Below are 15,637 nucleotides of genomic sequence, written 5' to 3'. Positions count from 1 at the left end.
GCTCTCTTAATTAAACTGCGGCTTAATTAGTCGTTTCAAATGTATGTTAAAAAATAGTATTTAGTAAATTTGAGGATATACTGGCAATTTATAATTTTGGTAGAATGCCTATTATTGATGTACTTTCCCTCCATCATTTATTTCCACCTCAGAAGTAATGACATTGATAAGGTCTTTCACCGAGTTGAGATTCACTGAGGTGAGGCTCTTTCCATTAATATAGGCCTTTTAAAAATTTTATGCCACATGCTTTTTACTGTAAAAACGTTAAAGAACAACTCATTTAACAATGATTTTTTATTTCATCAGAAATATATCTATTTAAACCCCCCAACAATTCTTTAGTAATAATTTTTATTTTAGTATATTTTTGGTTCACAACATGTGAATTCTCACCTCAGCACAGTGGGGTGAAAACGCCAAAAAGCGCTTAAAAATGTTTTTAAACCTCTCTCGCTTGTTTGTTTACGCAGGCATGTTATTAGGGAGATTTTTGATTTGTATGGGCTCAGGATCCAAAGTTTGCATGTTTACGCAGCTAATTTCTTTTCAGGGTCTTTCTAGAGACCATCGATGACTAATTAATATTAATTTCAAAGAGGACATAAGAGGAAAATTATTTGTAGAGAGTTTTGAAAAAAATAACCTTGGATTCCCAAGTTTTCAGTGCTGATCAAAACCGATTTTCAGTTTGAGAATTAGATTATTCATTTTTTTCATCCTATTACTATCGTTGGACATGAGAAATGTTAAATATATCCGATTGTAATAATAATAAAAAATATAGACAGCTGAAAAGCAATTTTTCCACGCTCATGGTTCTTCAATTTATTTAAGGCTCCCTTTAGCTTTGTAGTGGACGAAGGGCTCTAAAATTCCAGTTTTGATAGCCTAAGAGATAATCCTGTGCAAATTTATTAATTCTCAATCAATTGAAGATAGGAAAAAAAATCCATTTATAAGTGCTGTTTGGCGTTTTCGCCCCACTGTGCTCTGTGGCATGTCACACACCTGGTTGGCTGTTTATGTTGTTTAATAACTTGTTAAATTAAAAATATATAGTACTTATTTATTTATTACAGTAGAAGACCATTATAACGCACACCTTGGGACCATAGTTTTTGTGTTATACAGGATTTTGCGTTACATAGATCATTTCACAAATTTTGAAACTAACATTCAGAATATATCTATGTATTAGCACTTCAGAATGAGTTTTATCTGCAATGAATATTAAAGCACCAATAATACAATTAGTTATTCCCAAATAAATATGTTTCACAATAAAAAAAAAACTAGCAGACGCTCTTCTGGAAGTTTCATGGTTTGCATAACAGCTGCATTTTCAAGAGCCATCTGGTATTCTCTATTTATTATGATTATGATTCTAAATTTAAAAGCTTTGAATTAAGATAAAAAGATGAAAAACTTTGAAATTTTTTCAAAATTTAATTTGCTTAACAATTTTTATTTTTGTAAAGCAAAACAGAAGGATTTTTTAAGCTTCAAAACCTATTGTTTACTTCTGAAAAGTTGTGCGGTTTATAGAGAATTGCGTTATATAGAACAGCGTTATAACGGTTTTCTACTATATTACTTTCACAAGTGTCTGAAATACTAATTGTTTAAGTTTATTTAAGTTTTTAATATTGTGTTTTAGTTCGTTTCAGTAGGACAAGGAGTCATGTCACACAATAAATTCTCACCTCCGTTACCTAAAAACAAAATGCCATTCCCCATTAACAGGTGGCAGTAATGACATCAAATTTTATTTTCCATGATACAAGGGAGCCCCCTTGTTTATTTTCAAAGTTGTGAGATTTTTGTCGAAAAACAGGAAGATAGAATTTGCTTTAAAAACTTAGTGTGGTTATTCTAACTTCTCACCTCCGTGAACTTGAATTTCAGGGATGTAAACTAATGTAAAGAAAGAAGTGAACACGTTTTCATTTGTTTAATAGGTGCAGATTGTAGCAACAATGAAAAAATAATTCCCTGAAAAATGTATCTATTAGACCTATATTAATGGAAAATTCCTCGCCTACGTGAATCTTACCTCCGTGACAGACCTTATCAATGTCACTATTTCTCAGGCGAAAATAAATGATGGAGGGGAAGGACATCAATAATAGGCATTCTACCAAAATTATAAATTGCCAGTGTATCCTCAAGTTTACTAAATAATATTTTTTAACATACATTTGAAACTACTAACTAAGCCATACTTTAATTAAGAGACCTTAATATTATATTCCCAATAATCATTAAAATAGCTGATTGTTTGCACAATTAACAAAGTTACTACTATGATATTAAATTGGCTTCGATTTTTAAATATTAAAAGTTTTTTTTTTTTCTTTTTATTTCCATGAAGAAGGCATTTTTTATTTTTTTTACTTATGAGTAAAATAATTGGAACTTAGCTGGGCCATTGTTTATAGTTACTTCTAGTAGGTAAGACTTTCATGTAAGAATAAAAAAAAAGAAAACAAAAGGATTCAAAACTGAAAAATATTTGCGTTCAAAAGTTATGTTTTCTGAGAGTGACCCTTATTCCTTATTAAATGTACCGTCACTCAAAAGCTCTCCCTAGTTCATAGCAAATAACTAACTTTAAAATTCAGATTTTTCATATTTCTTAGGAACTTTCTTCTATAATTAAAGAGATGAAATTTAATGAAATGGAAATTCCTTTAAAGAAAATTGCCAAAAAAACTAGCATTAGCTTCACAGCCCGGTAAATTTAGGCCAAAAATAGGGTCAATGCGCCACAAATTTATAATTAGCTGAATTTTTCAGGATAAGTTCCTGAGCATGTGTAGAACAAATCCTGAAAAGTCCCTTAAATTCCCATGTGAGCTTCTATCCAAAATGGCGGATCAAAGATGGCTGCCTGGTACACTTTACCTCCCTTATATTTCAGTCAAAAGTGAAGATGTTTCAGTTCTGAAAAAAACCTGTTGGTTCTAGAAGTAATATTGTTTTGATACATAATATAGAATAACCAATAAAAAATTTCAACCATTTGTTTTGATACCAAAAACTGAAATTTCTGTGTTCTCCGTAACATGCTGCAGAACACAAAAGCTACTAAAATAAATAATTTTTTGTGGTATTTTAAAAAAAATATTTGCACTTGTATCTTAGTCATTAGTTTTTGTTTTTCAATTTTGAAAAATTTTACGTAATCTGTAGAGATATACCGAGTACTCAGTAACTACTCGGCCCATTTGCCGAGTACTCGGTACTCGGCTAGTACCGAGTAGTTGTAAAAAATTGAATATTGTTTAAAGCAGATTTTACAACGAATAAAAAAGTGCAAGAATATAATATGCTGCAATTATTTACAATTCAAATTTAAAAGTCAATTTCAAATTTTGAGAATAATGAAGTTTGTTATGCTTTTTTATATTATTAAATAGATTTTTGAAGCATAAAAATACCTTTTCCTAAAAAGTAAAACAACGTTAAAAGCACAAATGTGCAGGAACAATGCAGACATGTGTTTTGGCATTACAAGGAATGCTTTTTTCAATGCACAAAATGTGAGCTTGTGGATTTAAAGACATTGTAAAAAAGCCGGATTTTTTTTTACATTCATTAGCTCACATTTTATGCACTGAAAAAGATGTTCCTTGTAATGCAGAAACACGTGTCTGCAGTGCTCCTTCACATTTGTGCTTTTAACGTTGTCCATTTGCTTTTTAAAATTATTTACGTTTAGCGGACTAGAAGTATAGATTAATATAATTTGTTTTAATTCCAACTTGATTAATCTTACCTTTTATGTATTTGTTTAACTTTAGTTTAAAAAATAACTTATTTGTAAAATTATTGACACAAACAAAATCTTTTCAATGATGCATAATTAAATTCACCTGGAATTTTGTTTTAATAACTATTATTTGGTCATGGAGGTTTATTGTGTCGTGGTTCTTCTTAAAACATAATTGGAACTCAGTACTCGGCTACTTGACCAAAGTACTACTCAGTACGTCTCTAGTAATCCGTTTGAATTGATACTTGTGTTTTACTGACATTTCCCAATAAAGTATATGATCTGCAAACTGTTTTTTGTCTGAAATGCAATTTTCCTTTTGAAAGTTCATTGCTGATCTGCTTAGCTCCTTAAAACAGGGTTCATACTCTATTTGGATGAAAAAATTCCATGACTTTTCCAAGACTTTTTCATGACTTCAATGAAAATTTTCATGATCTCGTACACGAAGAGAATAGCACTATTTAATCTCAAACTTGGTAATATTTGGAAATGAGCATTAGCAAAACGTCCCACAGCCTCATTGAAGCACTTACTCGTTGTGAAAAAAATATAAGTGCGCACTTAAAAAACTAAACTATTCTTATTTGTTTTTATCATATAAATTTAAGTAAAGTAAAAATGCAGTGAAGCAAATATGATGATGCTTAAATGTATGATTTTTTAAAAAAAAAAACAGGCAGAATGATATTGCATGGGACAAAGGTTGAATGAGTCATTATTAAGTTTCAATAAATTTGCTTCAAAAGTTACCTTTTAGTGTCAACAGTGCCATTAAACATCCACATAACTTGACAGTATTTTGGTTCTTTAAAGTAAAGCCACATAGTTTAGTTCTTTGTTTCCAAACCAGATCTGTTTTTGAAAAAACCGTTCAGTATAATGAATCAATCTTCTGATTCAAAAGTATATTTGTTTTGTTTACAAATTGGTCGCATGGATTAGTTTTGCGTGCTGTATGTTGGGCATTACTGTTTTAGAGCATTCGAATTCCTCTTTTTCTGTATTCTGTCGCCTCACTTAATATCTATATTTTCTAAAACATTCAACAAATTAAGATAAACTCTCAAAAATTTAATAATAAAGTTATTACAAGTGATGGAATCGAACTCGCATGCAACTGAATTGCTTTTTTTGAGTGGGCGTGGCAAAACTAAGAACATGAAATTTTGCTACTACAGAATATGAAACATAAGTGTTGAAAATAACAGAAAATTCAAAATAAATGATGTCCAGGCAGTAAAATCACATCGCAAAAAAATGGCAAACGGCTGCGACAGAAGTGGATGCAATGAGATTTCAAAATTCAGATTTAATTTTTGGATCGTTCAATTTTCCACTTTTAATAGCTTTTATGTACTATACTGTTAAATCACTCAAGATCTCTAATGCTCCTTTAGTTACTGTTCCTTTCTCTTTGTCCAGAACATTTTTCCATGACTTGAAATAAATTTCCATGACTTTCAATGAAAATTTCAATTTTCCATGACTTTTCCAGGTCTGAAATTCTGTTATTTTTTTTCCATGACTTTCCAGGATTTCCATGACCCGTACGAACCCTGTTAAAACTACCATAAATTGTAAAATGGTTCCAAATTCCTCTTTTGATATATTAAGTGGGAGTTTTAAAAAAATGTAACGATAATAGTTGGTTAAAAATGATTCAAAACTTTTAGTTTTGATAAAAAAAGGCCATTGTTATCTCAAAATATTATATTTTGTGCATTTTAGGTAGCAAATAGTTACTTAAGAATGCTTTAAAAAATATATATATCCAGATAATTATGTGACAATGGAAAAAATACCGGTGAAAAATTACTGCCTTCAACTTTAGGAAGTTCTTTTGGGGAGTTGGAAGTTAAACTTTGGGAAAAAAAGGGTTGTATTATGAAATGAGTGTTCTGCTCAGTCCACAGCTTTTTGCCAGAATTGCAGCTGTTCTCAAATAAAAAAAAGAATTCACAAGATCATCTCAAATATGAATTTGCCCCTCAACTTCCCTCGCTTTTTGATCAGGTTTCTCTGAGAAAAGATAAAAAATCAAGTGTGGCAGCTTTCATTAAACCAGTAGAGCCTTCTGTTTAGTCTCCACCAATCTATTCATGCATTATAGAAGAAGGATTTCTTATGCAAACGTTGGCATGGGAATGGGACGAGACAGACATAAAAAGACATACTTATCAAATACGTCAGGTTTCTTCAGAAAAACTTGTCTTTATGTGAGACTTTGGTTTTTAATGGATATGTTACGGCTAAAGTAAGAATAGCGGGCAAACCAAGCTTTAACCGCTTAAGGCAGGGATTAGCAATGCTTTGCGGCTAAAGTCCGAAGGGCGTTTAACATTTCTCACTTTAACCAGCTAAAACTGGGTCTAACCAACCCGAGTTGGTTAAAGCCTGAAGTGTTCTCAAAGCTTTTCCTTTTAGCCAGCTAATACCGGGTCTTATCGATTCATGTGCAGATTCAGAGCATTTTTGCTACACAGTTCATTTGTAATATATGTGTGTATTTACTTGTGTAGACGGATTTAAAAAATGGAGATCCAAAGTATGTCCAAATCAAGTTTCTATCAAAAGTTCAAAAAGATTCTATTTTCTAGGGAAGGTAATAATATTTTTTATATGAATAGTGTACACTATAATCAGTTTATTGAAGACATGAAAGAAGCTAGCAATATGCTAAAAGAACAACCATGCATTATCGTTGTTTGAAGCTCTTCGACATATGCAATGTTGGTGGCATTTATAAACTAATAGTTCCTGTTTCTACAACAGACCCTCTAATTAAATATTATGTGCAAAATGAAGATACGTTTGATATTATTCATGAAATGCATGTGTCCATCGAACATAGTGGTAGAAATAGAATAGTGAACGAAGCTAAAAAAAAAAAAACAGGAAGCTATAATGCTATTCAAGTCATGCCAAATGAATTTAAAATCTGGCAAAAAAGGTATGATAAAACTTATTTTATAAAATGAAATGAATAGCCGTTTTCAAGTAGATTTGATTGACATGCAGACTAATATTGATGAATGAAAAACAGAGCCGACCACGATGACATAAAATGTTCACCATGTAAAGCAATGTTCGGCTGTGATATGAAAGTTGGTTTGAAGTCATCTAGTCTCTTGAATGAAATAATTGACAGTGTCCTTAACGAAGAGCATTTAGAGGAAATAAGGAACCAGAAAGAACAAAGCCTTAAAGAAACTGAAACTGAAGAAGAAATGGTATTTAGTGCTGAGTGTGAACTGTGAAAACAGAAATGGATTATGTGATTTATGCTCTAAAAAAGATAACATAATTAATAATAGAAACGAAACAAAAGCAAACTTAGCAGAATAGGCTAAAATAATGATATCTTTGTACAATACTAAGTATCCACCTTGAAATGTTGGTGATAACCTAAGAGTTAAAATTTCTGATGTAACTTTAAAAATATTATTTCAACAGTTCTTGATAGTAAAGAGAACAAATTGTACAAATTAGGTAATGAGAAAGGAACAATTCCTGAAATGTTTTCAAGAAATCAATAGGGAAGTTGCAACCTATTAAATGTTAATATTTGACTATTGGATATTGTTAGTTGACCCTCAAAACTAAAAAATTCACCATCGCCGAATTTTAAAACACAATAATTGATTTTTAATGAATTTTTAAAAATCCATGCGCAAAAGTGCGCTCTTCTGAAACGTCACGAGCCTACGTCACAGGGCGCGAATGGGCAGCCTTCCGCCGAAGATCCCTTGTTTTCGCTACAGACATTTTGAGCGTGCTGATATTTTTATGTTTTAGAAACTCAATAATGCTTTTGAACACACTGCGGGGACAGGATTCGTTAAAGCACAATCTAATAATCTTCCTCAAGTAACATCAATGATGGTATTCGGATATTTCCGAGAGGATGAGAGGTTTAATGTTCCAGAAACGCGAGGATTAAGTGCGAGGAGGTAAGCATTACGTTTCGTCTTCGAAGCCAACTGCACGTCCTTCGGCTTCTAACACAGCGGAAGAGAGCATGACCTCACATCCTGTGCCATATGACGTCACAATGGCTTGAACTTTAAAAATTAATTTTTAAAAAAAACTGCTTATCGTATCGCAAAATTTTTTCACCTATGATGTTCATACATGTTACTCTATCATATAAAAATAAAATTGAAAAATCGAAAACTTCCCTATTAACTGTATGTGAATCCCAATTTGCAAACATTGGGGATATTTCAGATGAGAATAAGTCCTTAAGGCAACTTGCAAAGCTACAATCAATTTCTGGTGGTCAAAGATTTAAAAAAACACCACTGTAAAACAAAATGTGGAACCAAAAATGTCTTTACAAAGCAGCAAATATTTTATGTAACTCTAACTGCCATTCAAATTTATCTTGCAATAACAAATAGAAGTTAAAAATACTTCTGATTATTTTAATTTGTATTTAATTTTTATTTTTATTGATAACTTAACGACTTTAGTTATGGTTTACTTTTATTTGAGTACTACCTATACTTATACCTATAAAAAATAGCTTCATAAAAATTTACAACGTAATTTCGGACTTTAACCGACTGGGGTGTGTAAGGCCCAGTTTTAGTCGGTTAAAGTGGGAAGCATGAGGAGTTCTTCGGGCTTTAGCCGCAAGGCGTTGCTAATCCCTGTTTTAACCGGTTAAAGCTAGGTTTACCCATTATTCTTACTTTATCCGTAACAGATACACTGGTGCATTACCAACTAACATTGTGAAGAAACAAAGTTGGGTAGTGCTGAAAACATCTGAGACTTTTGCTTTTTTTTAAAAACGCAGTGGCAACGACTAAATAAACAGACTTTTTGCAGAATTCTGAGAACAAATCAAGATTAATTCAAACTATGATGGAATACTTCCGTTTAGAAGGAATCATTGTTGTACAATTGGATAGGGACGCCTATATATTAATTTGCTCAATGGCTATCAAAACATACTCATTGCTATTAATCATACCAGAACAGATCCAGACCAGTCGCAGTAACAGGTACTTGTGCAGATCTGCTCTCGATTCTAATTGAAAGTGGAATGTCTGGGACATCGCTGTACTTTTTAGCCTCAAACCAATTTAGTACAATGAAAAATGTTTCAAAAAGCCTTCTTTTCTTTATGCCGATTAATACCTACCTATAACATACCGTCGCGGATAATATGCAGGAAAATGTGATAGTAATGTTTATAACAAAACTAAACTTGCAACTGTAAATAGCAAGCAGTTATTTCGTCATTAAAATAATCAATTTAGCACTTAATCTTGTAATACCCCTTTCTTTCACAGAAGTGGCTTGTTGGAACTCCTGCAAGAACTGTGGTGGGTTCTAAGCACCCACAGCCAGGGACTCAACAGAACCCCTAGCTATCACAGTTTTACTTTTTTATTATGTAAGAGAAATAAGCACTATTAAAATAATGTAAAAAAGTAGAAAAAAACGAGCTGATATGTGCATCACATGACTTCCTTTTACTCCAACGTAATGTCATTTTCCCATTATTGGCAATTTTAATGTGATTCAATTGTTTATTCTCTAAATATCACAAACAGTGTGCGAATTTAAAATGAAAAAAAAATCGCCAAATTTGTCGCCAAGTTGGCGACCAAAAGACTGGCGATATATCACCAAGTGTCCGACAAATTATAACACCACTTAAGTTTACATCGAAACTAACAATGATTTACCCTCAAAAAGGGGCAAAAGACCCCCTTAGGAACATCCGAATGCAACCAAAAGGGAAGGTGCACAACTAGGCTCCACTAGGAGTCTACGTACCAAATTTCAGCTTTCTAGAACATACCGTTTTTGAGTTATGCGAGACACATACACACATACCTACATACGGACGTCACGAGAAATTTCATTGTAATTAACTTGGGGGTGGTCAAAATGGATATTTCAGGTGTCTGTAGGTTCCTAGGCATATATCCATGTGTGGTCGGGTCGAAAAAACTCCACATTCATTCGGGGGTGAGAAAAATGGAAATTAAGGCCAATTTTTGAGTGAAAAATTTTTTGCAAATACAATACTTCCTTTTTTGTTAAAGGAAGTAAAAAGGAAAAGAAAAGCTTTCAAAAGAAAGAAAATGAAAAGAAAAACGACAATCAAAATCAAAAAGCTAGCTTAAAAGGTCATTTATTATAAAAACAATCATGCTTAAGCTTAGGACCTACGAAGGTACATGGAAAGAAATAAAAAATTTGGATGAAAAAACAGATCATAGGTACATTTTTACAAAAAAAAAAAAATATATATATATATATATATCTGAACGTCATAAGTAATTTTACTTCCAAATAAAAACATACCTGCAGCGACACTGGATCTAATTCTGAATTCCAAACATCACTAAGTGTTTCATCTAGAGCATGTTCAATGGCCCTCAGTTGTGTACTATACTCTTCCAAAAATTTTCCATATTTTCTCAACTGAACTTCTCCAACAATTTCTTCAAAAAAAAGAAAAAAAAAATGTAAAAAATTATTACTAGGCACAATATTATTTGTTTTCACAGAAGCAATATTTATTTAATTGAATCATCGAGTCTGAAAACCAGTCATCTCCACTTTTTTACCAAATTCAGATTGCATGCAATATACTAGACAGCGCGGGTTTTACATCCTGAGGCAGAGACTGTAGTTTCATTCAAGGGCGCCCCATATAGGGGGGCAAGGGGGGGTTCGAGCCCCCCCCTTTAAAATTAGAACTTCCTTCCTTTAAGTACTTTTTTCTTTGCAAGTATGTAAAAACATTTCTTCTCCGGCCATTAATGAATAAGTTATTAAAAATGTCTAATTGTAATGACTCTAATCTGCCCTGAAATCAGTTTCCACGTGGAAAATATGCAGCTAAACCACGGGGGAAATATTTGAGCCCCCCCCCCTTTCAACTTTGCATATGGGCGCCCATGGTTTTGTTCTCATTAGAACTCCTCAGTCAGGAATAGTGAATAACCAAGCTGGAGGCAGATGTCATCTTCCTGAAGCTGAGAGTGCCAGTAGTTCTTCTTTAGTCTTGACTTAGGGGCAGTAACTTACTGCCAAATTCAGATTATTTTACTTTCCATTTCAACTAATGTATACACATTTTTTTTTAGTCAAGGGCTGATCCAGAAATTTTTCAAGGAGGGCGCGGTTGATTTTTTAACTTACCTTTACTATGTATCTGACTTACACATTAGGGTGGAGTGAAAAAAACGAAATTGAGAAATATGTAAAGCCTAGATGCGGAAAAGTTGCCTTTTACCAAGCCTATTTATCATACAAAATTTCAGCTAAATCAAATATCATTTTCAGCTGCCCATTTGACTTTGAATTTTAAGTAATTATCCTGATTTTTCACCAAACTGGAAAAAATAGAATGATAAAATATATTTACCTCCCATTTGAAACTTTGTGTGTTTGAAATGAAACTCTTGACAGATAAATACTTAATCTATCGTTAGTTGAATTGCCAAGGCGATTGCGAAATGAGACTTAATTGGCTTAATATGTATAGCCTGGAGCAAAGGAGGATCAGATAGGACATGATTCAGTTGCTTAAATTCATCAATATGAAAGATGTTAATGAGTTTTAAATTTTAGCATGGAAAGTTGGACAAGGGGTCATTGTTTTAAGCTACTCAAATCCCAGGCTGATCTGGAAATTAGGAAAAATTATTACTTTTGTAGGGTTTTGGGCACTTGGAACAGTTTACCAGAAGCGGCTGTAGTGAGTAAGGGGGTCGATAGCTTTTAGAGGGCCATTGATCTTCATTAGGGACTAACTGACCTAGGACCAGTCAAGTTATGCCCAGAGCCTGTTGCTGATCGTCATATTTGCATTTGAATAACTGCCAAAGAAGATTCCTCCAAAGAAGTTGATTGTCGCAAAATCAGAAGGAAGAGATGAAAAATCCCATAGACTTGAAAAAAAAATGACGAATAACACTTTTCAAAAGAATATGCTGTATTTTGACGATCGAAGGGGCAATATTTTGATTAAAACTAAGGAATGAAAAAATAAAGCTAGAAAGACAATAGAAGACAAAGTTGTTTTACTCTCATAACTTAAATCAAAGTACGATATCGTTGTAACTCCTATGTCTGGTAGCTCTCATAACATTTAAATACATGTATCAGCTTTTTAAAAGAAAATTATCGATATTGCTAAGTAGCAAGTTGTACGTTAAGTGTAAAAAAGTGGAGTCCTAAGGAAAATTGAGATTTCTATTGGACGTTCTTTGAAATGGTTTATTTATGAATTTTGTACAAATGAATTACAATTAAGCCATTTACTGCAACATTTGAATGGAAATAACCGCTGGGCCAAAAGGGTAGGTTTTAGAAATGGGGAAAAAACTAGAGTCCTTTGAAGATTTGGCTGTTATAAACTTTCAAAAAGTGGATGTATCTTTGGCAGAGGCTGCCCCTGATGAACTTAGTACAGATCAATGGTCTATCTGCAAAATATGCAACAGAATTTCAAACGAAAATATTTTAATCTGCTTGTTAGGAAAGAATACAGAAGTTGTAGAAGGTTAACAATAACAAATAGAACTTTTTGGTTTTGAGAAAATGCCCATTAGAGAACGTAAAAATTTCAATAGAATATGTTGTTAGAGTATACTTTATGATATTAAATCTAAATTATCACGTCGGATTGGAAATGAATCCTTGTACAATTTACAGAATAATAAAATAGTGTAGTCATGCTAAGAAAACATTTTATTGTCAATGCTGACCAACATTATAAAATGTGCGAGAGAGCTTCAGCAGCTTTAATACGGAAAAATGGCTAAACTCGATAACCTGTTTAAGGATTCAAAATTCCTATAGTCAATTTTAATGCAGATAACTATTTGACTTTAATTGACTTGAATTCAGTTACACTTATAAAAATTGACGCTGATCTCCATTACGATGCTAAAGAAAAACCTTGACTCATAATTGAATTTTTATTTTTTCCTTTCAAGTTGTTTATATGTAAAAACAGCATCTTCAATTATATTTGAAGTAATAATTTTAATGGTTTGAAATAATTCAAACTAAATGAACTACTTTAAAAGAGAGAAACAACCAATTAGAACAAAGAACGCAGTTGATACCAGTGAACGCAACAAGAAAGTGCACTGGTCGAGTATGTACGATTAGCGAGCTAAAACACGTTTGAAAGCAATTTTTCAATCGCCTAGGTAATTCAACTAACTATATATTAAGTATTTATTTATAAAGAGAGGTAAATACATTTTATTATTCTATTTTGGCCAGTTTGGTGAAAAATCGGGTAAATTACTTAAAATTTAAAATCAAATGGGCAGCTAAAGATATTATTTGATTTAGCTGAAATCTTGCATAATAATTAGGTTTGGTAAGAGGCAACTTTTCTACATAGAGGCTAATTATATTTCTCAATTTCATTTTTTTCACTCCGCCCTATATACACATGCTTGTGGGGCTGCAGTATCAATTTTATCTAAAGCAATTAAAATGTAGAGATTTATACAAGAATTTATCTCTATGTTTTAGTTGTTTGTCTGAATTTATTCCTTTCCTTTTCTGTAAAAGGAGATATTCTAAAATTGCGTTTTAGAACTTTAATTTCGTAAGATTTTGGGAGGAATATTTGGAAAACCCTTCCTTCTAACATCATGGAACTTCAGTTAAAAAAAATTACCAGAGGAAAGTCATTGAATTCATTCTTTCCTCTAACATAAACTGAGATGTCTACAATAGCGCCTTTCACAAAATGCTCTAGGGAAAGTCTTTCAACTCCTCCTTCTAACATCACGGAAGATCACCTGAAACTACAAAAAGTTTCAGGGAGAGAGATTCAAACCCCATTTCTTTCCTGGTGCCTTTGATGGCAAGAGTAGGCCATCAAAGATGGCCTACTCTTGCATTTTGGATTTCAATATAGAGAAATTCCCGGTATGGGGTAGTATAGGTGCAATTGCCCCTATCAGCAGGTAAGTGGTGTATGGCAGTTAATGTTGGGAAATAAATGCCAAGTGCTACATTTAGGTCATGGAAAGAAACACACAAGTTATTATAATGGTTCAGTCATTAGTCAGGCAGAAAATGTTATTCTCCAGTTCTGTTGCATATAAGGCAAATTAAAGTTTTGCAACAAAATTATTGGCATATCGCCTTTAATTTTAATAGAATGGATATGGACTGATAAAAATATTCTTAAGATACAGAGAAAGAGAGATTTTACAAGGTATCTAAAAGGAGACGGCATTAAACAGGCTTAAAGTATACATGTATCAGGGCTGTTCGATTTCAGCCGGGTCAAAAAGGGCGGCTGGCTTTTTTTGGTTTAAACCGTTTAAAAAAAGTCGGCTTTTATAAGAAAAAGCCGACTTTTATAAGGAAAATAATCTTTTTGGTTATTTTCATTGTGATTTAATCAAAATGAAAATTATCTTTGTGTCTTTAATGCAACCCTTTTATATTTTAGAGAGCTTTCCTAAGAGAAATTTTCGGAAGCGGAAAAAATATTGGTGTTTTCTGGTTTTTCCCACAGTGTGCAACAAAAAAATGCAGTGCAAAAACAAGCTTGTCAATAACCAGAGGAACAGCTAAGATCAAGACCTTCCTTGCTGCCCCATATGGATCTCTGGTAAAAATACTGTCACCTTTCTCTGCACACGTATATTGTCACTTTTGCTTTTTCACTGCTCTAAAACCTTTTACTGAACTGTGCAAAATTGAACATAGCATCAAAGGAGTTTTGGTGAAACGTTAAATATCATGAGATGCTGTTTTCTATGTGACAAAATTTACACAGAAAAAGAGGGATAATAAATCAACTCATGAGAGTTTTTAAAAAAAGGCATCAAAACGTCATTTTTTCTCAACATGTAAGATTATTCCATTTTGACAGATTTGAGAGGGGCTGATGCCCCCTAGCCCCACCCCTGGATCCCCTTGTGTTTGTATAGTATATCAATATTTTTTAATTGCGCAATTAAGACGAAATAATTTTAAGTTCTTGAAAACTCTATGAAGTAGTGGTGGATGTATGTCAATATTTATCTCTAAGACTGGTAAAACAAAAGCGTGCATAGCAAGTAAAGAAACAAACTTATTCAGAGAAAAATGTAATAAACTTACTAATAACTCCATCATCAACTTTGTTCATGTCCCAATCCTTTACATCAACCGTCATGTTGAGTAGGTTAAGTTCACACAAGTTTTATAAAAATGCTAATAAACAGAAGCATATCAATTATGGTTAATGGGCGAAGAGGCGGAAAACAAATCAAACACCTAGTGTAGAATCATTTCCGATAAACACACTGCATTCAGTCAAGAGCATGATTTAGACGGAACACACAATAATAACAATCTGACGAGTTGCTGACAGGATCATCTGACTGAAAGCTCTCAGCGTCGACCAATCGCCTACTGCTGTGAAGATCTGCCGGGTAGCGAAATTATAGATCAGTGGTGAATTTAGCATTGCAAGTACCGTACTTTGATTGGCTCCTCATCTGGTTGTCTCGGGCTGCATTCAGAAACTGGCACCGGTTGCACGGTTGCACCGGTGCCACCGTTCGGAAACGATCGAGTCGCAATACGTTTTGAATACAAATACAAATGTGACGACCAGCAACAGGCTCTGGGCCCAGCTAGACTGGTCCTAGTCAATTTACAATCCCCAGTGAAGATCAATGGCCCTCTTAAAACTGTCTACTCCTTTGCTCATTACCACCTCTTCCGGTAAGCTGTTCCAAGGTTCCACTACCCTGCTAAAATAATAATTTTTCCTAATATCCATGTTAGCCTGAGATTTAAATAGCTTAAAACAATGACCCCTTGTCCTGTTTTCAGTGCTAAACTTTAGCCCCGTACATC

General features: G+C 33.1%; 1 protein-coding gene across 1 annotated transcript in view; it reads right to left on the bottom strand.

The window, feature by feature from the left end:
• The window catches only part of LOC129233978 (WASH complex subunit 4-like), a gene marked incomplete at its 3' end in the record, with an annotated part of 72,527 nt that extends 57,532 nt beyond the window's left edge, over positions 1-14,995 (bottom strand). The window contains exons 1-2 of the mRNA XM_054867889.1: positions 14,894-14,995; positions 10,106-10,245 (exon numbers count right to left, since the gene is read on the bottom strand). Coding sequence (XP_054723864.1) covers positions 10,106-10,245; positions 14,894-14,948 — 195 coding nt within the window. The remainder of the gene's footprint in view (positions 1-10,105; positions 10,246-14,893) is intronic.
• Positions 14,996-15,637: the final 642 nt, after the last annotated feature.

This window comes from Uloborus diversus, unplaced genomic scaffold (assembly GCF_026930045.1).
Source record: "Uloborus diversus isolate 005 unplaced genomic scaffold, Udiv.v.3.1 scaffold_860, whole genome shotgun sequence".
Lineage (NCBI taxonomy): Eukaryota > Metazoa > Arthropoda > Arachnida > Araneae > Uloboridae > Uloborus > Uloborus diversus.
The sequence above is the reverse complement of the archived record's forward strand: the minus strand, read 5'-3'. Positions and strand labels throughout refer to the sequence as shown.